The sequence below is a fragment of the Dendrobates tinctorius genome, unplaced genomic scaffold (genome assembly GCF_039654945.1).
Source record: "Dendrobates tinctorius isolate UK_male_01 unplaced genomic scaffold, ASM3965494v1 ptg000046l, whole genome shotgun sequence".
NCBI classification, from domain to species: domain Eukaryota; kingdom Metazoa; phylum Chordata; class Amphibia; order Anura; family Dendrobatidae; genus Dendrobates; species Dendrobates tinctorius.
The window spans coordinates 1,718,517-1,741,437 of NW_027361714.1; the positions used below are offsets into that span (position 1 = coordinate 1,718,517).

A 22,921-nucleotide genomic window follows, 5' to 3' on the forward strand; every position below is an offset into this window, starting at 1 on the left:
TGTAGGCACCAATGATTGCAGTTACCTTGCAGTGCGCAAATCAAGGGTAAAGGCACGCAGTGACACAAAAGCACGTGGTCCTCAGCTGACATTACAGGTAGTGCAATTCTCACAAACGCTGATATCATAATGGACAAATGAGCACAAGTGATAGAACAACATTGATGTTATTATGGACTGGAAAGTACAGCTGCAAGTAGACCACACATTTTAAAGGGAATCTGTCAGAAGGTTTTTGATAAGTAACCTGAGGACAGCATAAGGTAAGGAATGAGACACATATTTCAGCGATGTGTCACTATTAGACTGTCTGCTGTTGTTTCAATACAATGAATGCTTTATCACCAGGAGATCACTGTCTGGACTACAGCTCCTGTGAGCCCTGGTCCAACCACTGCAAGCACTGGATACATTAGATATTCCCTCGCTTATCAATAAAAGAAAATGTGAACAGACTTGAACTTGCAAGTAGTCAACGTTCTGACCACAAACTTTTTCATCGTGAACACAGACCGGGTATCCAGACATTACGGGGGAATACCATGTATTCTTCTTTTGAACTACAAGGCATATTGGGACTCCCACACTTTAGACACCGAGATAAAATCAGCAAATAAGTTGCAATATACTTCCTGTTATGGGTGCTAGCTAACAAATCATTATAGTAATATGGGTGCTTTTTGTAGCCATTCACTTTGGTTTCAGTAAACTTGAGCTAATGAGCAATGTCATGGCAGCATCTTCAGTCTGCTGACATACTTGGTACTAAAACAAGAACGCAGCTGGTAATGAATCTCAGCTGTTGTGCAGAGGTCAAACATGGAACCAAGAGTGAGCGTCTTTACAACATTGGCTTTTATGCCTGGTTGCTAATCGCACAGTTTAATTACCCAGCTAAGAAGCCGCATTTCCATATTTCGACATTTTTATTTACCAAGGTACAGTAGTACTGGGTTCATACGTTCCAGAAAAGATTTAACAGCTCAATTCAAAGACAGTTCTCTAAAGCAGAGCTGGCCAGGCTAAACCTTGAAATATTCCCCAATTCAAAGGATATGGTCACAAGCCGAGCACAAATTCTTGTGGCAATGGGTAAGTAGGAGCGTCTGTGAGACATCAAAACTAGAATGTTAACTCAGCAATCCGGATTCTGGAATCCTGGCTGCAGTCACACAACCAGCATGGATATAAAAGAAGAAAAAAATATCACACCCTATAAAAAGAAGGAAAACGAGCCATGTCTACCAATTATTCATAGATTAAAAACAATGATGCGACCTGAACTCAGTCAGTCAAGAGTGTCATAAAGTTGGCAAAAACAACCATGTGTCCCCATCGCAAGATTTAATGCAATCCTACAACTGTCTTAGGGTATAGAAGAAAAAATCTAACAATCATGCCACAATTTAATTCTCTCTGACTTGTAAAATCAGGGGCACACCGAGGTGCAGTAGCAGATTCATGCACTTCTTTGGCAGCTCTTGTTATACCCATGTGTATGAACCTTTAAGCCTCTTTCAGAAAATATTTATTAATAATGAATCCTAAGCGGTGGTAAAGTAATTACATTTATTCAAACACAATTTCCAAGTCTGACAACTAATATCTGATATCCACTTTACATCAAGAGAATTTAATCCCAACACCTCAATGAGTAAATTCAAGTTTCTTGGCTAGAAATGACTGCTCTTTGCTGTTTATTAGCTTCGCTGATGGCAGGCTGCCCACTCCATGTATATGGGACAGAGTAAAAGGAACTTAAAATTTCTGCAGTCCTGTACTTCCTCCCTGCCGGGTTATATGCAAAAGTGAATTTCTTTACTGCAACTGAAAGGTGCACCATGACATAACATTTCAAGCTATTAGATTTGGATACACTTATTAGCTGGGCTCAAAGGGAACCTGTCAGCAGTTTTGGCCGATATAAGATATGGCGACTGTCTTTCAGGGCTAATCTACAGCATTCTATTATGATGTAGATAAGCCCCCGATCTGACCTGAAAGATAAGAAAAATAAGTTTTATTATACTCACCCGTGGAGGCGGTCCGGTGCTGTCCGGTCCGATGGGTGTCGCAAGTCCGGGTCTCGAGTCTCCCATCTTCTTGCAATGCCAACCTCCTGTTTGCTTCATCGCTCCCCAGCATCACACTCCTGCAGAGGGCAGAGCTAAGTACTGCAGCGAGCCGATGCTGGGAAAGTTCAGAGAGGCCCAGCGCCTGCGCACTGCAGTACTTTACTCTGCCTTCAACAAGGCAGATAAGTACACCTGCGCAGGAGCGCGATGCCGAGGAGCGATGAAGCAACAGGAGGGCGGCATCGCAAGAAGATGGGAAGCGCCAAACCCGGACCTGCAGCACCCATCGGACCAGACCGCAACGAACCCCCCCCCCCCTCCCGGCGCCTGCGCACTGCAGGACTCTGATCTGCCCTCAACAGGGAAGAGCAGTGCGCCTGCGCTGGAGCCACAACAGGAAGGGAAGAAGAGGACGGCATCATATGAAGATGGGAGGCGCCGGACCGGACGGCAACACCCACCGGACCGGAACGGACGCGGGGTGAGTATAATCTAACTGGTTTTTCTTATCTTTCAGGTTACATCGGAGGCTTATCTACAGCATTACAGACTGTAATGCTGTAGATAAGATACGGCCACTGCCTTTCAGGGTTTATATACAGCATTCTATAACGCTGTAGATAAGCCCCCGGTCCGACCTGAAAGATAAGATAAATAACCTTTATTATACTCACCCGGGGGGCGATACTGTCCGATGGGTGTCACAGGTCCGGGTCCGGCGCCTCCCATCTTCTTGCGATGCCGTCCTCCTGCTTGCTTCACATGCTCCCCGGAATCGCGCTCCTGCGCAGGCGTACTTCTCTGCCCTGTTGAAGGCAGAGCAAAGTACTGCAGTGCACAGGCGCTGGGCCTCTCTGACCTTTCCCGGCGCCTGCGCACTGCAGTACTTTGGTCTGCTCTCAACAGGGCAAATAAGTACAAAACCTAAAACGACTACTTAACAAAAAGCACTAGAGGTTATTGGTTATCAATTATATAACTTTATTTAGTTATAAAGACACCAACAAGGATTTTTGATAAAAATACCAATAAAAAATTCCTATGAAGGAAGCAGCTCAGCATACACTCCAAATAGTATAAAGGGTCATCCCCAGAAAAATATATAGAAATGTTGGAAAGCAGAAAAATATAATCATCTAATATTCCATATAAAGTGCAGTGCATATCAACAATTATAAATTGGCTTTCACCATAATGCCAGGAATCCACATTATCAATCATATTTACATGGCCAAACCATTTTAGTTAGTACAAAAATGATAAGGTGCATAGTGCCGATTCAATAATCAAAAATGACTATGCTATCAAAATACAGGGTTAAACAAAACTACCCACTGGGATTCATGCTGTGTATGCAGACGCTGCCACATCGCACTCCAATGCACGTTTCACACATTGCTTTATCAGGGAGTGATGAGGTGGGTGGGCTGAATGCTTCATTATATAGTGATCATAATTAAACTAAAAGCTAATCACAAGCGCTCTCCGCGCATCGCCAGCTGCCGCATTGATGGCGATCCCGCCGCAAGTCTCGCGGCAACATCATCAGAAAGCGTGATCGCGCTGTCTGTGATGTCACAAGCGAGACCCCCGACTGGGCATGCGCCAACAGCGGAAGCCAGCGATGCGCACAACACCGTGCAGCCATTACAACAATGGGCAAATTTATGGGCAAACAATGTCAATATATAGAATGCAAAGTGTCAAATACAATAGGTGCAGTGACAAAAAATAATTGCCAATGAATAAAATAAAGTGAAACTTATTTATGCAAAGCCATCCTATTAGCCAGATCTGGCTCAATTAATCATAGAGTGTAATATACGATATACAAATATCGATACAATCAGTGCAGTGATAATAATGAATATGATAAAGTGAACATTTTTAAGAACAGAGCCATCCGATTAACCAGATCTGGCTCAATTAACAATAATGTGTCAAATCATGAAATATTACCATTTTAAAAAATGCAAGAATAATCACCAAATATTGCCATAATCTTATCAATCTAATAAGAGAATTTGTAAGTGATGAAAATAATATATATGAAAAAATATTAAAAAATAATAAAAAATATTAAAAAATACACAAAAAATAATAATGTGAAAGATATAAATGTGAAGAGTATATAAAAAATGACATTGCTTCATATTTTTCTTCCTCACAAATGATTTTTCATCCAGATTTGAGTGATGAATATCCTCATAATGGCAGGGAGAAAAAAACTTGTTTCATCACACTGAGGGTTCCTCTTCCCATACCGACAGGAAACCATGATGGAAAAACGAAATACTATGTAATAAGATAAGAAAATATATATTATAACGTCACATCAAATACATATTATTCAATAAGAGGAACCCATATCCATATTCTCAATAAATTTATAAGCCCACCACTGGAGAAATGGAATTTAATAAAATTTAAAAAGACATAAAAAATAAATAAAAACATTATTATATCTAAAGGGACATTATTGATATATTAATTACATAAGCAGAAACCCCAAGATCCCCCCATTCAAAACACCTACTCTATTTAGATTTATAAGAAGCTAGAAAACCCCCATTGATCATTAAGACCATGTGGTTTCATTGTTCTAAGGGCTCATACCCATTTGCGATTAAAAAAAGGTCCGATTTCTGGACTGTAGAAAAAGGGAGGAGTGCTATGCGAGTGTCATGCGATTTCTACGCGATTTTTAATCTTTTCATCTATTTTCCATCCGTTTGCAGTCCTTATTTTTTTCGCAGCAACTATTTTTCTACAGTCATTTACAGGACCATTTACAGTGTTCTATGCCACAGAATGGTAATGTATCCGTTTAAAACAGATGGAAAACAGATGGTCCGTTTTTGGTCCGTTTTTTAATCGCACCCATTGACTTGCATTGGCAAAAATCGCAGCAAATCGCAGCATGCTGCCATTTTTTTATCAGCCCGATTTCGGATGGGAAAAAAAATCGCAAGTGAGATGTCACCCATTGACTAACATTGGTCAGAGTGCAATCCGATTTTAAATCGGATTGCAATCGTCCGATTTTATCGCCAGTGAGTATGAGCCCTAAGGGTGGTAATCCAGCGACATTCCATTTCCAGGTAAATTCCATTTCTCCAGTGGTGGGCTTCTAAATTTATTGAGAATTTGGATATGGATTCCTCTTATTGAATAATATGTAGTTGATGTGAAGTTATAATATATATTTTCTTATCTTATTACATAGTATTTCGTTTTTCCATCATGGTTTCCTCTCGGTATGGGAAGAGGAACCCTCAGTGTGATGAAACAAGTTTTTTTTCTTCCAGGATGCAACTCCCTGCCACTATGAGGATATTCATCACTCAAATCTGGATGAAAAATCATTTCTGAGGAAGAAAACTATGAAGCAATGTCATTTTATATATACTCTTCCCATTTATATCTTTCACATCTATTATTTTTTGTATATTTTTATTATTTTTTAATATTTTTTCATATATATTTTTTTCATCACTTACAAATTCTCTTATTAGATTGATAAATAAGATTATGGCACTTTATTATAATATTTGGTGATTATTCTTGTATTTTTTATAATGCTAATATTTCATGATATCACACATTATTGTTAATTGAGCCAGATCTGGTTAATCGGATGGCTCTGTTCTTAAAAATGTTCACTTTATCTTATTCATTATTAATTATCACTGCACTGATTGTATCGATATTTGTATATCGTATATTACACTTTATGATTAATTCAGCCAGATCTGGCTAATAGGATGGCTTTGCATAAATAAGTTTCACTTTATTTTATTCATTGGCAATTATTTTTTGTCACTGCACCTATTGTATTTGACACTTTGCATTCTATATATTGACGTTGTTTGCCCATAAATTTGCCCATTGTTGTAATGGCTGCACGGTGTTGTGCGCATCGCTGGCTTCCACTGTTGGCGCATGCCCAGTCGGGGGTCTCACTTGTGACATCACAGACAGCGCGATCACGCTTTCTGATGATGTTGCCACGAGACTTGCGGCGGGATCGCCATCAATGCGGCAGCTGGCGATGCGTCGCAGAGCGCTTGTGATTAGCTTTTAGTTTCATTATGATCACTATATAATGAAGCATTCAGCCCACCCACCTCATCACTCCCTGATGAAGCAATGTGTGAAACGCGCGTTGGAGTGCGATGTGGCAGCGTCTGCATACTCAGCATGAATCCCGGTGGGTAGTTTTGTTTAACCCTGTATTTTGATAGCCTAGTCATTTTTGATTATTGAATCGGCACTATGCACCTTATCATTTTTGTACTAACTAAAATGGTTTGGCCATGTAAATATGATTGATAATGTGGATTCCTGGCATTATGGTGAAAGCCAATTTATAATTGTTGATATGCACTGCACTTTATATGGAATATTTGATGATTATATTTTTCTGCTTTCCAACATTTCTATATATTTTTCTGGGGATGATAAACCCTTTATACTATTTGGAGTGTATGCTGAGCTGCTTCCTTCATAGGAATTTTTTATTGGTATTTTTATCAAAAATCCTTGTTGGTGTCTCTATAACTAAATAAAATTGTCTCTATAACTAAATAAAATTATATAGTTGATAACCAATAACCTCTAGTGCTTTTTGTTAAGTAGTCGTTTTAGGTTTTATATTCAAGGTGTCTCCTTAAACTAATGTATTATAATTTAGGGTAAATATTTAGCGTTCTCCTTTGTTTGGAATAAGGGCAAATAAGTACACCTGCGCAGGAGTGTGATGATGGGGAACCATGAAGAAAGCAGGAGGGCGGCGATCATAAGAAGACGGGAGGCGCCGACCCGGACCTGCAACACCCATCGGACCGCACCGCATCGGACCGCCCCCCCGATTGAGTATAATAAAACTTATTTTTCTTATCTTGCAGGTCGGATCGGGGGCTTATCTACAGCATTATAGACTGTTGTAGATAAGCCCTGAAAGGTGGTGGTCGTATCTAATATTGGCCAAACATGGCAACAGGTTCGCTTTAATGTTGTGGTGCACATATGTATTCAGTGACACAAGGTGGGGAATTGTATTTTCAGGAATTTGATATGTATGAATAAATAAATATATTTAACCTTTTTATTTTGAGGTTCACGATGATCAGGGCGGAATACTCTGTAGTGACCACGTCATGGCTTTAGAACATAGATAAGAAGCGACAAAGAAAATGGCTGTAATCAGATGAACCACCAGCGGTAAGTTACAGGATAAAATATTTATTTTACGTCTGCACCATTTTAAAGGTTTGTTTACAAGGATGACGGTTGGCATTAAGGGGCTGCTGATTAAAAACCATTAGCAATCGAGGTTGTTTAACAGCCTGTTTACACATGCGCACTGCCGTAAACAATGCCAACTGAGCAATCTGTAATAAATAGCTCTGTACAGATAGGCTGCCATAGTTCTTGGCAGTGCCAGTCCTGTTTACACAAGAAGATGCACAGCAGAGAACATTGATCTTTTGTGCTGCACAAAAGATTATTTTACCTGATGAGTGAAGGTACTGTCACACTTAGCGATGCACCAGCGATCCCGACCAGCGATATGACGCGGTCAGGATCGCTGGTACATCGCTAAGTGGTCGCTAGTGAGCCGCCACACAGGCAGATCTCACCAGCGACATCGCAGGGGACGGGGGTCGCTACTTACCTTTCAGACGTGGCGATCCTGACGTCCTCCCGCCCGTGTCCACGCGTCGCTCGTCGTCACAGCAGGAAGCGCCGCAGGAAGCGGATGACGAGAAACGGCCCAGGACGTTCTCGCGCGATCAACGATAATCAGCGGAGGAACTGGTTGGAGGTAAGTATCAGACATAGCGCTATCGCTAGCAATATCGCTGCTACGTCACAAAATCGGTGACGTTATAGCGATATTGCTAGCGATCTCGCTTAGTGTGACGGGGCCTTGAGAGTTTGGTTTGTTCATCGTGGGATTAGCAGCCTGTTTACAATGAAAATTCTATCTTAAGAATGCTTGTCCATTCATTATGTTTGAGTGAAAATGCAACTTTATTTTCAGAAAGAGGATGGGAGTAAGGCCGGGGTCTCACTTGCGAGTGTGATGCGAGAAACTCGCGCTAGTCTCTTGGCTCAATACCCGGCACTCGGGACCGGAGCGTGCGGTTACATGTATTTCTATGCAGCCGCACACTCCGGTCCGAGTGCCAGTGGCAGTGCCGGGTATTGAGCCAAGAGATTAGCGTGAGTTTCTCGCATCACACTCGCAAGTGTGACACAAGTGAGACACCGGCCTATTACACTTGTTTGCAAAAGAAACTCCCTTATTATGTAAAGCGCCTTCCCTAGTTATACAGGGTCCCCTCTTGTTATATGTAACGCCGTCCTTAATTACATAGTATTGTTATTTATATATATATTACACTCTATTGTTATTTATAGTGTTCTACATAAGGGAAAAAATTTGGCATCTCGGTATTCTTACATCAGCACCTGTGTGTTCATTTTATGACTTTTCATGTGACCTCTCAAAACATCATCTGACAGGTCACATCATACATTGGGTGCTGGGGGGCACACAACCTTAAACTGACTTTGGTCCTGGCACCCTTAATCTGCCCCTGGAACTGCCAACTACCTACTGTGTGTACTATGGATTCATAAAGCAATAATGCACTGAAAACAAAGCTTAAGCATGAATTAAGGATTTCGGAAATGATCAATCAGTCCTGGCGGAGAAAGAAGCAGATTTCTGTGATAAGATATATTGCACAGTTTCTTATTTTCATGTGTACTGTTGATTTATTAAATAAAATTAGAACGACTGTAACTCTTCTCTTTGCTAAGATTAGTTTTTCATGTAAAACCCTTTGTTTAGGAATTTGTTAGGCTCCATACTTATCACAATTGTGGTGTATAGTTGGTGTACACACCAGGAAAGTCTCCAGACATATGCACAAATATACTGTACACAAATCGTATTCTTTTGCTATAAGTTTAGCCAGGGTCCACAGCCTAAATTCAGCTACTGTAATGTATTTTTTTATTGTACGGCACCATTTTTTTGCTTAATGGCAATAAACGGCATAGAGGTGCACACATAGCCTTCCTTTCTTTGTGTAGGAGCCTATAACTTGCCTTAGGTGTTTGGAAGTATAGTTGAATTGAAGTTTTACTAATGAGGAATTATTCAAGGGGAAGAAAGAAAGCCGAGTACATCGCTCTGTCAGTCCCATAGAGAATGAATGGTGAGGAGCAGTGGTGGACACTAGGGTGACCGCAAAAAATCGATGTCGGAATTTTGTCCGTCTGGACCCGACAAAACGATTCCCCTTTCCAGATATTGAGATAGCCAAAATTTGAGCTCGATCAAACGACGTTAACCCGTGCCGCTCGTCGCTCAAAGTTTGAAAAAAATCCAAATTGAGGTATTTTAAGATTTAGGTATTTTGCATAGTCTGTTAGACTATAAAGAATGTGACAACAACATTGCAGAAATAGCCCTGACCAAATTTTCGAACCATTTGTGGTATTTGAATGCAGAGTTGGTGGGATTATCGTTTTTTGATCCCACCATTACAGACAAATTGCTCAGTAGCACAGATGAACCATCAGAGCACGCTAGGGTTGTAAATCCAAAAGTTAGGAAAGAAAAATTAAAAGAGGTAGGAAGTAACCGACTTTAACGACCTTCTGACAAAAGATGAAGAACAAAAGCAATATGTCCTGCAAGTTGTAAGCAAATGCCGAGCATTATATTCTGACGTTTCAAAAACTACTTTAACAAAAGCTCTAGAATAGATTAGATAACTATGTAAAATTATCAACTCATGTAGGTTAGCGTGCTCTGATGGTTCATCTGTGCTACTGAGCAATTTATTAGCCATTAACAACTTTTCATTGTCTGTAATGGTGGGATCAATAAACGATAATCCCACCAACTCTGCATTCAAATACCACAAATGGTTCGAAAATTTGGTCAGGGCTATTTCTGCAATGTTGTTGTCACATTCTTTATAGTCTAACAGACTATGCAAAATACCTAAATCTTAAAATACCTCAATTTGGATTTTTTCAAACTTTGAGCGACGAGCGGCACGGGTTAACGTCGTTTGATCGAGCTCAAATTTTGGCTCTCTCAATATCTGGAAAGGGGAATCGTTTTGTGGGGTCCAGACGAACAAGATTCTGACATTTTTTCCCCCCCATATGAGATCCGGTCACCCTAGTGGACACACACAGATGAGGGCCCCAATATATGGGCCCTTTGTAGTCCAATAGCTCATCATAATGCACCATTCTACATGTTTTGGAGGTGGAAATGGGTCCCTTACCGCTCACGACACTGTGCGCTTGCACCAATGATGTGTCCACCCCTGGTGGGGAGGTTGAGCATCCGCAATGTCCCTCCATTATAATGAGCATACAAGTGTCCCATTCTGTTGATCATGGGGGGGTCCAGAAGAAGATCCTCAATTTTCTGGAAGTTGTCACCTATCCAACTGATAGGTGATAACTTCTCAAAACCGGAATACCCCTTTAATAACTTAATGCACAGTCTTGATAACCTGTGAGATGCTTTAATGATTTCTCACATACTGATTTACAGGAAACTGCTGATCACCTCAAAAGAAAACATCCCCAACTCACACTCTGCCACATCGGAAGAATCAGTGTCTGCAATCTCAGCCATGTAAAAACCTCCCAGAAAACAGCTCCACAGCCGGACACATGACACTGATGATACACCTCGGGGTGCAGAGCAATGCCGACCAGATGGAGGAACACGTGATAAGCACTGCCACACACCACACATGTGCAGCCCCATAGCACGGTGTGCACAGCTCCTCTGCTGCAGGTGCTGCACTATGAGAGCGCAGGGAAGTGACAGGGTACAGTGACAGGGCAGTGACAGGGTAAAATGACAGGGCACAGTGGCAGGGCACAGTGACAGGGTAAAATGACAGGGCACAGTGACAGGGTAAAATGACAGGGCACAGTGACAGTGCACAGTGACAGGGTACAGTGACAGGGCAGTGACAGGGTAAAATGACAGGGTACAGTGACAGGGCAGTGACAGGGTAAAATGACAGGGCACAGTGACAGGGCACAGTGACAGGGCAGTAACAGTATGACAGGGCACATTGGCATAGTACATTGACAGGCACAGTGACAGGGCACAGTAATAGGCACAGTAATAGGCACAGTGACAGGGCACAGTAATAGGCACAGTGGCAGGGCACAGTAATAGGCACAGTGACAGGGCAGTAACAGTATGACAGGGCACAGTGGCATAGTACATTGACAGGCACAGTGGCAGGGCACAGTAATAGGCACAGTAATAGGCACAGTGACAGGGCACAGTGGCATAGTACATTGATAGGCACAGTGACAGGGCACAGTAATAGGCACAGTGGCAGGGCACAGTAATAGGCACAGTGGCAGGGCACAGTGATAGGCACAGTGGCAGGGTAAAATGACAGGGCACAGTGGCAGGTTAAAATGACAGGGCACAGTGGCAGGGTAAAATGACAGGGCACAGTGGCAGGGTAAAATGACAGGGCACAGTGGCAGGGTAAAATGACAGGGCACAGTGGCAGGGTAAAATGACAGGGCACAGTGGCAGGGTAAAATGACAGGGCACAGTGGCAGGGTAAAATGACAGGGCACAGTGGCAGGGTAAAATGACAGGGCACAGTGGCAGGGTAAAATGACAGGGCACAGTGGCAGGGTAAAATGACAGGGCACAATGTCAGGGTACATTGATAGGCACAGTGACAGGCACAGTGGCAGGGAGGTGACGGGCACTGATCTCACACATTCCTGCCTGGCAGATGAGCTGTCAGCCACCTCCAGCACACACAGCACAGTGGGCACAGTTGGCATCTTACCCAGGTAGAGGCGCAGGTCCAGGAGAATCTGGGGGGGTCCTCCGTTCAGCTGGTAGAACAGGGAGCCCAGGCAGAAGAGGAGCAGAGTGGCCATGCAGAAGCCATAGTCGCGCAGAGACAACCTGGGGAGCCTGGCATTGGGGTGCACGTTGTTCTTGGGGACATGATGGCTGATGTGGTGATTGTTAGTGGTCTTCTTCATCATGTCTCCTCCTTACACAGCCCGGCAGGAAGAGCTCACCCATCCGCCTGAAGAAGACAAGAGCTGCTGCCTCCTGGCTCATTGGAGAAGTTGGAGGCAGAGTTTGTGCGAAGCCTCTGAAGTTCGGAGCTCGCCGGTCACTGTGGCTCTGCGTCCCCAGAGCGGCTGCACTGTGTGTGGAGCGTCCTCTGCTCGCAGCCTGCGTCTCGCCCCTCCTCCCCTCACTAGACCCGGGCTCCCGCGCTCTCCAGTGCGGAGCTGCAGGCAGGGCTCGCGTCCTTCTCCTCAGCTATCACATTACCATTCTCCACTACAGTAGGCTTTGCCTTTTTTTGTAACGTGCAAATAGGAAGAAAGTTGTTTTCATTTCTTGCTTTCTTCGCCGTCACCATCCCCCCACAGTCTCTGACTTTTCTACATTTCCACACCAGCGACCTCTTGGGGCTTCAGCTGAATTTCTCCATGACAGGCTTTAGCGTAGAGGAGACGCGGTGGTGTAGAAAAGCTGCAGAAACCGTGATGGTTGTGTGAACAGGACCATAAGCCGGCAAGTCTGCTGCGTCCTCCTATAGATGGCGTCCCATAGAGTGAGCCTCACAGGGACTGTGCATAGGGCAGCGTTCACACTCAGCATTTGGAAGCCTCCGGAGAACACCAGCTGAGGCGTCTTTTCTGACTTCTTTGGCGGATGCTTTCCTGCCGGCCTTCTGTTTTTTTTACCCCACATATAATGGTGGCTTCCAAGTGGGAGCTGCCAGAAGAATGGAAATGTGTGGATGTATTCCGCACTGCTGAATAACATGTAGGTCCAGACGATTTTAGAAAATAAAAGATGGTGGTTTATTCAACGCGTTTCAAAGTTCAAACGACTTCTTCATCAGGAGATTTCCACATTGTGGACGTAGTTGTGGAATACGTCCACAAATTTCCATTTCTGAGCGAACCGTATATTTGTGTGATTCACCGCGCTATGCTGAGCAGATGTATACAAAAAAAAAAGGGGGAAATAAATACTTAGCAGTTATACGTACTTAGAAATGAAGTTGTTGTAGAATGTTCTGTGTAAGTTGAGATGTCTACGTGGTAAGTAGTTTGCAGGTTATCTGACGGTAGAGAGCTCGTTTTTGATAGCTGCTGATTAGTGTTGAGCGATACCTCCCGATACTTAAAAGTATTGGATCGGAATGGATCGGCCGATCTAAAAAAAATATCGGGTATCGCCGATTCCGATACCGGAAGTCCCATTCAAGTCTATGGGACTTCCGGTATCGGAATAAGAAAAACCCTATTTTTGCCTTGTACAGCCTCTCTGGGGTCTGTACGGGCCTTTCGGGGGGCTGTGCCGGCCTGCCGGGGGGTCTGTGCAGGCTCCGGGGGTCTGTGCCGGCCTGCCGGGGGGCTGTGCAGGCTCCGGGGGTCTGTGCCAGCCTGCCGGGGGGCTGTGCCGGCCTGCCGGGGGGCTGTGCAGGCTCCGGGGGTCTGTGCCGGCCTGCCGGGGAGCTGTGCAGGCTCCGGGGGTCTGTGCCGGCCTGCCTGGGGGCTGTGCCGGCCTGCCGGGGGGCTGTGCAGGCTCCGGGGGTCTGTGCCGGCCTGCCGGGGGGCTGTGCCGGCCTGCCGGGGGTCTGTGCAGGCTTCGGGGGTCTGTGCCGGCCTGCCGGGGAGCTGTGCCGGCGGTCTGTGCAGGCTCCAGGGGTCTGTGCCGGCCTGCCGGGGAGCTGTGCCGGCCTGCCTGTGGTCTGTGCAGGCTCCGGGGGTCTGTGCAGGCATCGTCCGATGGGACTACAAGTCCCATCGGGCGATGCCTGCTACCATGACAGTGATTGACACATTAGCCAATGATGGGACAGTAGTAGTCCCATCATCCGGCTAATGTGTTGAATGTAAAAAAAAAAAAATTTACATGCTACATACATACAACATGCATACTACATATATACTACATGTAACATACATACTACATATATACTACATGCAACATACTACATACATGCTACATACTACATACATGCTACATACATACTACATACATAATACATATATACTACATGCATACAACATATATACTACATGCATGCAACATGCATACTACATATATACTATATATACTACATGTAACATACATACTACATATATACTACATGCTACATACTACATACATGCTACATACTACATACATAATACATATATACTACATGCATGCAACATACATACAACATATATACTACATGCATGCAACATGCATACTACATATATACTATATATACTACATGTAACATACATACTACATATATACTACATGCTACATACATGCAACATACATACTACATACATGCTACATACTACATGCATACTACATACATACTACATACATGCTACATACATACTACATACATACACTACATGCATGCAACATACATACTACATATATACCACATGCATGCAACATGCATACTACATATATACTGCATATATACTACATGCATGCAACATACATATATACTACATACAATACATACATATAGACATACAGTACATATAACATAGAGTACATACTCACCGTCACTTGTCACTTTGATCCCCGAAGCCATTGTCGCCTGAGGAATAAATATCAAAATAAAAAAACACCAATATACTTACCCCGATCCGCAGAAGTCCACGAGGGTCCCACGTCCATCTTGCGTGGAGAACAGCAGCATCAGCTGATGCTACCGTTCTCTACCAGCTCCAGGAATACAATGACGGAAGGTAGGTATCCTTCCGCACTGTATTCCTCCACCACTTTAAAAAAAAAAAAAGTCCCTAGTCTCACTTTATGCCATTGCTGCGTGGGAATTTCCCACGCAGCAATGGCATAAAGTGAGACTAGGGACTTTTTTTTTACAGTGGTGGAGGAATACAGTGCGGAAGTATAGTATATATGTAGTATGCATGTTGCATGCATGTAGTATATATGTTGTATGTATGTTGCATGCATGTAGTATATATGTATTATGTATGTAGTATGTATGTAGCATGTATGTAGTATGCATGTAGTATGTAGCATGTATGTAGTATGTATGTTGCATGTAGTATATATGTAGTATGTATGTTACATGTAGTATATATGTAGTATGCATGTTGTATGTATGTAGCATGTATGTAGCATGTACATTTTTTTTTTTTTTTTTTTACATTCAACACATTAGCCGGATGATGGGACTACTACTGTCCCATCATTGGCTAATGTGTCAATCACTGTCATGGTAGCAGGCATCGCCCGATGGGACTTGTAGTCCCATCGGACGATGCCTGCACAGACCCCCGGAGCCTGCACAGACCACCGGCAGGCCGGCACAGCCCCCCGGCAGGCCGGCACAGACCACCGGAGCCTGCACAGACCACCGGCAGGTCGGCACAGCTCCCCGGCAGGCCGGCACAGGCCACCGGAGCCTGCACAGACCACCGGCAGGCCGGCACAGCCCCCCGGCAGGCCGGCACAGACCCCCGGAGCCTGCACAGACCACCGGCAGGCCGGCACAGCCCCCCGGCAGGCCGGCACAGACCACCGGAGCCTGCACAGACCACCTGCAGGCCGGTACAGACCCCCGGACAGTCGGCACAGCCCCCCCGAAGGCCCGAACTGACAGCGCATCATGATGCGCACAGACAGCGCATCATGATGACGTCATTTCGGCAGCCAATCAGAGCCACAAATGTGGCTCATTGCATTTTGGACTTCCGATTCCGGTATCCGATACGAAAAAAGTATCGGTACTCAGTATCGGAATTCCGATACGGCAAATATCGGCCGATACCCGATACTTGCGGTATCGGAAAGCTCAACACTACTGCTGATGCTATTGGAACAATGATATATATATATATTTTTTTGTATACATCTGGTCAGCATAGCGCGGTGAGTCACACAAATATACGGTTCACTCAGACTTTATAACAGGAGCCGACACAGTCCTGTCTCTTCACCAGCTGCATCTGAGTCTTTTGGATAGGTAGCGCCCGTGTTACTTTACCGTAATTAAATTTCCATTTCTGCTGCAGCTGATATCTACGTGACATACAGCTCTGGAAAAAATAAGAGACCACTTTCAAATGTTCCGTTTGTCTGATACTTCTCTTTATAGGTATATTTTTGAGTAAAATGTAAATTGTTCTTGTAGTCTACAAACTTCTGACAACATGTCTCCGAATTTGCAAGCAAAAAAAAATTGTACTTTTTTTTCTGACTAAGAAAAATGGTCAAAATTGAAAAAAAAATGCAGTGCTTGCAGACCTCAAATAATGCAAAGGAAACAGGTTCATAATCCTTTAGAAACAACAATAATAATGTTTTAACTCAGGAAGAGTTCAGAAATCAATATTTTGTGGAATAACCATGATTTTTAATCACAGCTTTCATGCGTCTTGACATGCTTTCCACCAGTCTTTCACAATGCTTCTGGTGCAAAAATGTAAGCACTTCTTCTGTGTTTGATGGCTTGTGACTATCCATCTTCCTCTTGATTACATTCCTGAGGTTTTCAATGGGGTTCAGGTTTGGAGAATGGGCTGCCCATGACAGGGATATGATGTGGTGGTCTCTTAGGGTGTGTGCACACATTGCAGTTTTGGCCCTGCGGATCCGCAGCAGTTTTCCATGCGGCTTACAGTACCATGTAAACCTATGGAAAACCAAATCCGCTGTGCACATGCTGCGGAAATGTCCGCGCAGATTTGCTGCGGTTTATTTTCCACAGCATGTCACTTTTCTGCGGAACCGCAGTTGCCGGTCCAGGAAAAAAAAAATCTCTCGCAATAGAGAATCCGCAGGGAAAACTGCATGCGTTTTACCCTGCGGTTTCTGCCAAGCGATGCAGATTTTTCTGCAGAAAAAATCCGCAGCCTGTGCACACACCCTTCATTTTTGCCAGAGCTGTATACACGCCTTGGTGAAAGGAGCTATCAGGTTACTACAATCTGAGTGCATGTCTTAAATATACATCGGATAAGGCTACTTTCACACATCAGGTTTTCGGCGTCAGGCGCGATCCGGCGTCGTGCCGGAATGCCGGATCCGGCAAATGTTTTGTAAAACCTGATGTGCCGGATCCGGTTTTCTGCCGGATCCGTCTTGTTCTTGACAGACAAAACCGGATCCGTCTCATCCGGTTCATCCGTTTTTCTATCCGTTTTTCGACGGATTACGCCGGATCCGGTTTTTAAAATTGACCCTTGTGGCCTTCCGAACGGGATTGGCTACTGGAAAACTATATATAGCATGTTCCTACAGCCCTTCTTTGACAGGTTGTAGAGAAGAAAGTGCAGGTTGGAGAGAAGAGCAAGTTACTGGCGAAGATGGATGTTGTCATTGGAAATATTACCACTAGAAGTTCTGTGACGGTTTCAGTAATGAGGGACAATTTTGCACTATACTTTATGTCACCTCAAGGCAGAGTACACTGGCAGGATGACAGAGTGTGAAAGATTTGTGCCCTAACCAAACTTGTGTACCTTCTGGACCAACAGTATATACCTTTGCCAACCAAAGTTGGCTATCTTGTCATGGTCTTACTATTTTTAGCTTTAGGCCACAGGTGTGTACCTGGTTGTGTTTTATGCAAAGTATTTCACTTTTTAACAAAAGTTGTGTACATTGTTAGGAAATCACCAACAATAAACACAACTTTTTAGGTGAAATACTTTGCTTCAAACACAACCAGGAACACAACTGTGGCAAAAAGCTAAAATTTACCCACAGTTATATACCTGGTTTTGAATACCTTTTTACCTTTGAAATACCCTGTATTTAACCTTTTTTTAAACATAGTTCGCCGCAGAAAGAAATGACAGACAACCATTGTGAAACGATAATTTAACTTTTATTTAAAATTTTTTTTTTTTGTAAAATGTTTTTAAAGTGCAAAAAACTTTTTTAATAAAGGTTTTAAACCCAATGGGCATTTTTATTAAAAAACACACATTACAAATCTGTGTAGTGTGGGGTGGAAATACTGCTGGAGGGGCTGCGGGACACTTCGACACTGGGTGTGTGGAGAGAGGACTGGGATCGTGGTGGGGAAGGAACAGTTAGAGGTGAAGGTGTGGAAAAAGCTACAGAATGGGTGGACATGTGGGAGGCAGAAGAGGTGGTGGGCGGTGGAGTGGAGGGTTGGGCAGGGACTGTAGGAGCAGATGATGTTGATGGAAAGTTGTATGGGGAAGGAGTTTGGTACGGGGAAGGAGTTTGGTACGGGGAAGGAGTTTGGTACGGGGCAGGTTGCTGGAAGTGGGGAGATGTCTGGTACTGGGGAGGTTGCTGGTATGTAATAGGAGGGGGAGGATGGAAAGTGGCTGGAGGGGGTGCAGATGTAATAGGAGGGGGAGGATGGAAAGTGGCTGGAGGGGGTGCAGATGTAATAGGAGGGGGAGGATGGAAAGTGGCTGGAGGGGGTGCAGGTGGAGGAACTACAGTGGTGGGAGGTGGAGGTTGGGAGGTAACCTGCTGTAGAGCACCGTGGCACGAATGCATTACATGCATCTGCTGGGTAGGAGATAGTGTTGCCATGCGCTCCACAACAGACCTGAAAAAGGTGTGGTTTGGCGAAGATCTTGCTTCTGAATGCATGGTTTGCAGAAGTGTCTTCACCTCCAGAATGCTGGAGTTGATCTGCTGAAAGCCTGCAGAGATTTGCTCTGACAAGACTTTTAGACAGTTCTGGAAAGATGCATTCAGATGCAAGAACTCTTGCGCATAACTCTTTTCCTGACCCCTCTGCCGCTGTCGCCCAGTACCCGCAGGTGTACTAGAGGTGGCAGGGGCAGAAGGGTGGGGTAAAGGGAAAGCGATCTCCTCACCAGCAGCTTCATGTAATGTAGGCGGCCACGATGCTCCTGTGCTGGTGGATGGGACAGATGGGTCGAATGTGTGGGAAGGCTGGGAAGGTGCAGATGTACCGGGGCGGTCGAAGTGTCCCTCGGTGCCGGTCTCCTCAGGGATCGCCTCAGAAGGGTCCAATCGTGCAGGCTCCCGAGTGCTGCTCACCGTGCTGTGGAATAAAGAGAAAAAAAAACAATTAAAATACTGACATGGTATGGCCCTGGCTGAAAAAAAAAAGTTACATCTAACATTTTTTTTCACATGTGGTGTGTAATATTTACCTTCTAGTGATCATTGTTTCCCGGAGGAACGACAGGGCTTGTGCGTACTTGTACTTGCTCCTGCGTCCTCCAGATCCACTCGGGGCCCGCATCTCTTTATTGAACTCCTTCTTGAAACGATCCCTCACAGACCGCCACCGATTCACAATTCTGTTCCCTGAAACGAGAAAGGAGTGGTTAGTATACAACATCAGTGTTTCACAAACTCCAGTCCTCATGGTCCCCAGGGGTCATGTTTTCAGGATTTCCATAGTAAATAGAAATCCTGAACACATGATCCGTGGGGACCACGAGGACTGGAGTTCGGGAAACACTGGTTTACATCAAGCAACCGGTACTGTATATACTTACGCTCTTTAATCTGGGCCCGAGCTTCGAGGTCCTCCCAGCGGCCCACAAGGAGCGAACAGATTTCCTCCCAGAGTCGTCGGGTAACGATAAGGTCAGCGTGGCGGCGGTCAGCCATATTCCAGAGCGGCTCCCTTTCTCTGACGAGATCGATGAGGTGGTCCACATCGAGTCCTCCATCCTCACCGTCAGAGTCGGGAGCACGCTGTGAAGGCTGTTAAAGAAAAAGACAAAAATAACATAATTAGCCTCCACAAAAGAAATGAAATAAAAAGTGCAAAAAAACAAAGCAAAAATATTTATACTTACACGCTGGTGACCGCCGCGTTGCTGTCGCCGACGACCCTGGGAAGCACTGCGAGGACCTCTTGGCCGAGCACCAGATTGGGAAGACTAGAGAAGAAAACAAAAAATGTTATGTCTTTGGATGTAGGCATTTGTTTGCTGTGTGTGGTCTGCAGAACATTGTTTTCTATGTGTTGTGTGTAGTGTGATGTTGTGTTTCTGCGTTTGATGCAAAAAACTTACCAATTGTGAACCCACTCCAGGTGTCTGTCCACCCCTTCCTTCTTCTTCTGGGAGCTCCTCTTCATCTTGTGATTCCTGTTTTGAAATAAAAGGCAATGAATAGACATATATTACAGAGATGATGGATTTTGGAAATAAAAACTTACCGTCAAACGCTGACGATGCGAGGGAGGGCTCCCAGAAGAAGATGTGCTGTCCTGTTGATGGCAAGACTCCATGGCTGTGGGTATTGCTGCTGCTGTTGCTGCTGCCAGTGATGCCATTTCTGCTGCTGCTGCTGCTGCATCTCTTGGGCGGCTGTTGAATAAAGAGAAACAAAGGGCCAATGAATATCTTGATATTCCATGGCCCTAGTTTGGAGGAATGGGGGATTTGATAATTACCGTCTCTCATCTGCTGCTGGACTCCCCTCCTCAGCATGTTCCATTTGCTGCTCCATTTGGGGTGGTGGTGGTGCTGATGGTGCTGCAGTGGTCTCCTGCCTTCTCCTGCTGCGCTTGGTTGCTTTCTTGGGTGGCATGTTGGGTGTGGCTGTGGGTCCCACTGTCTTGCTTTTATATACTGTATGTCTTGTGGGCAGAGCTACTGAGCATGCTCAGACCAAAAAAACCGGATCAGGCGCATTGCGGCGCTCATAGGCTTTCATTGTGTGAAAAAGCCGGACGCGCCGGATCCGGCGTGTCCGGCTTTTTCGCCGGAGACAAAAAACGTTACAGTAGCCGTTTTTTCCAGACGCCGGATCGCGACACATTGCCGGATCCGGCGAAAACCAATGGGGGGGAAACCGGATCCGGCATTGCATTTCGCCGGATCCGGTTTCTGTCAAAAGCGCCGGATCGCGCCTGACGGCGAAAACCTGATGTGTGAAAGAGGCCTAAGACCCTATTTGTGCTGATCTCTACTGCAGTTTTTCTCGCTGAGAAGAATGGACTGGTCACTTCATGGCTTGCAAACTCTGAAGGGGTTATAAGAAGACAAGAGATGGGACACATGCCCAGAATGGCGTTTTTATTCTATTTGACTTTTTTTCAAGCCTTTTTTAGGCGGGTTCTAGGCAGAATCCACCTGAGTATGGTCGAGTGCACATACTCCTAGTGAGCATATATTGTCTGTGTTGATTGTAAAACCACAGTTTTTGCCCAAAGGGTCTTTAAGCATTAAAACATAGCTCCCAACAGTCCCGATTCTCGCGGGACAGTCCCATTTTTGACCCCCCCCTACCGGCGTCCCGCCCGGGACTCTATTTTTCCCGCACTGCACTGAGCCGCAAACACGCCCCCCATGCACCGACCCCATCCTCGCCCTCCCAGAGACCCACCGCAGCCTGCAATGATGTCCTAGGCTGTTCTGCAGCTGTGCGCACAGGACCTGTGATGAGGTCACAGAAGGGGAGGAGTCAGGGGTCACATGATCAGGGACCTCCGTGTCTGCACTCTGCAGGACTCTGCTGTGCTGGTTGTCATGGTGCTGGATGAGGTGGTGAAGTTTCTGTGTGAGGTCAGGAGGGGTTTACAAAGTGGATGTAGCAGAGCTGTGTGTGTACGAGGTGTACGGAGCAAAGCCATGTGTGTACGAGGTGTATGGAGCAGAGCCACGTGTGTATGAGGTGTACAGAGCGGAGCCGCGCGTGTACGAGGTGTACGGAGCAGAGCCGCGCGTGTGCGAGGTGTACGGAGAGAGGAGCCGCGCATGTGCAAGGTGTACGGAGTGGAGCCGCGCGTGTACGAGGTGTACAGAGCGGAGCCGCGTGTGTACGAGGTGTACGGAGTTGAGCCGCGTGTGTACGAAGGTGTACGGAGCGGAGCCGCGCGTGTACGAGGTGTATGGAGTGGAGCAGCGTGTGTACGAGGTGTGCGGAGCCGCGTGTGTATGAAGTGTACGTAGCGGAGTCGTGTGTGTACGAGGTGTACGGAGCGGAGCCGCGTGTGTATTGGGTGTGTGGAGCGGAGCCGTGTGTGTACGGAGTGGAGCCATGTGTGTATGGGATGTACGGAGCGGAGCCAAGTGTGTATGAGGCATATAAAGCGGGCTTTTTCCGCTGACACAGGAGTACAAGGCGGAGCCCTGAGGAGCACTTTAAAACTCGCACGTGACGTTCCATCGGCAGTGACGTGCTGGAAGCTGACTGGAAATTAGGTAATTTCAAGAGGAGATTGTGACGGAACCATGGAGGCACATCAGGGAATGCTTCAGATCCATCACCATGTCCTCCTCTGACAGCACAGACAGCGGGATCGCCTTGGAATCAGGGATGCTGGCCATGTGAGCGCATCATATGTCCTGCACCGGGAGGCTCAGTTGGGCACTTCAATGTGAGCCGGGCTGCTATAGTATCTTTATACAATCTTTATTTATTTCTTTCTCTCTCTGTTTCTTTCTTTGTTCTTTCCTTCTCTCTCTCTCTGTTTCTTTCTTTCTCTGTTCTTTCTTTCCCTCTCTTTTTCTCTCTCTCTCTGTTCTTTCTTTGTCTCTCTAATCTTTCTTTTTTCTTTCTCTCTCTCTATTCTTTCTCTCTCTCTATTCTTTCTCTCTCTGTTCTTACTTTTCTTTCTTTTTTCTTTCCCCTCTTTCTTTCTTTCGTTCTCTCTGTTCTTTCTCTTTCTTTCCTTCTTTCTTTCTTTCTTTCTTTCTTTCCCTTTCTCTCTCTCTTTGTTCTCTCTCTCTATCTCTCTGTTCTCTTTCCCCTCTCTCTCTGTTCTCTCTTTTTTCTCTCTCTCTCTGTTCTTTCTTTCCCCTCTTTCTTTCTCTCCCTCTTTTCT

General features: G+C 45.1%; 1 protein-coding gene across 1 annotated transcript in view; it reads right to left on the bottom strand.

Annotated features, from left to right (window-relative positions):
• The window catches only part of UST (uronyl 2-sulfotransferase), a 428,747-nt gene extending 416,249 nt beyond the window's left edge, over nt 1-12,498 (bottom strand). The window contains exon 1 of the mRNA XM_073575653.1: nt 11,951-12,498. Coding sequence (XP_073431754.1) covers nt 11,951-12,155 — 205 coding nt within the window. The 5' untranslated portion in view covers nt 12,156-12,498. The remainder of the gene's footprint in view (nt 1-11,950) is intronic.
• Nucleotides 12,499-22,921: the final 10,423 nt, after the last annotated feature.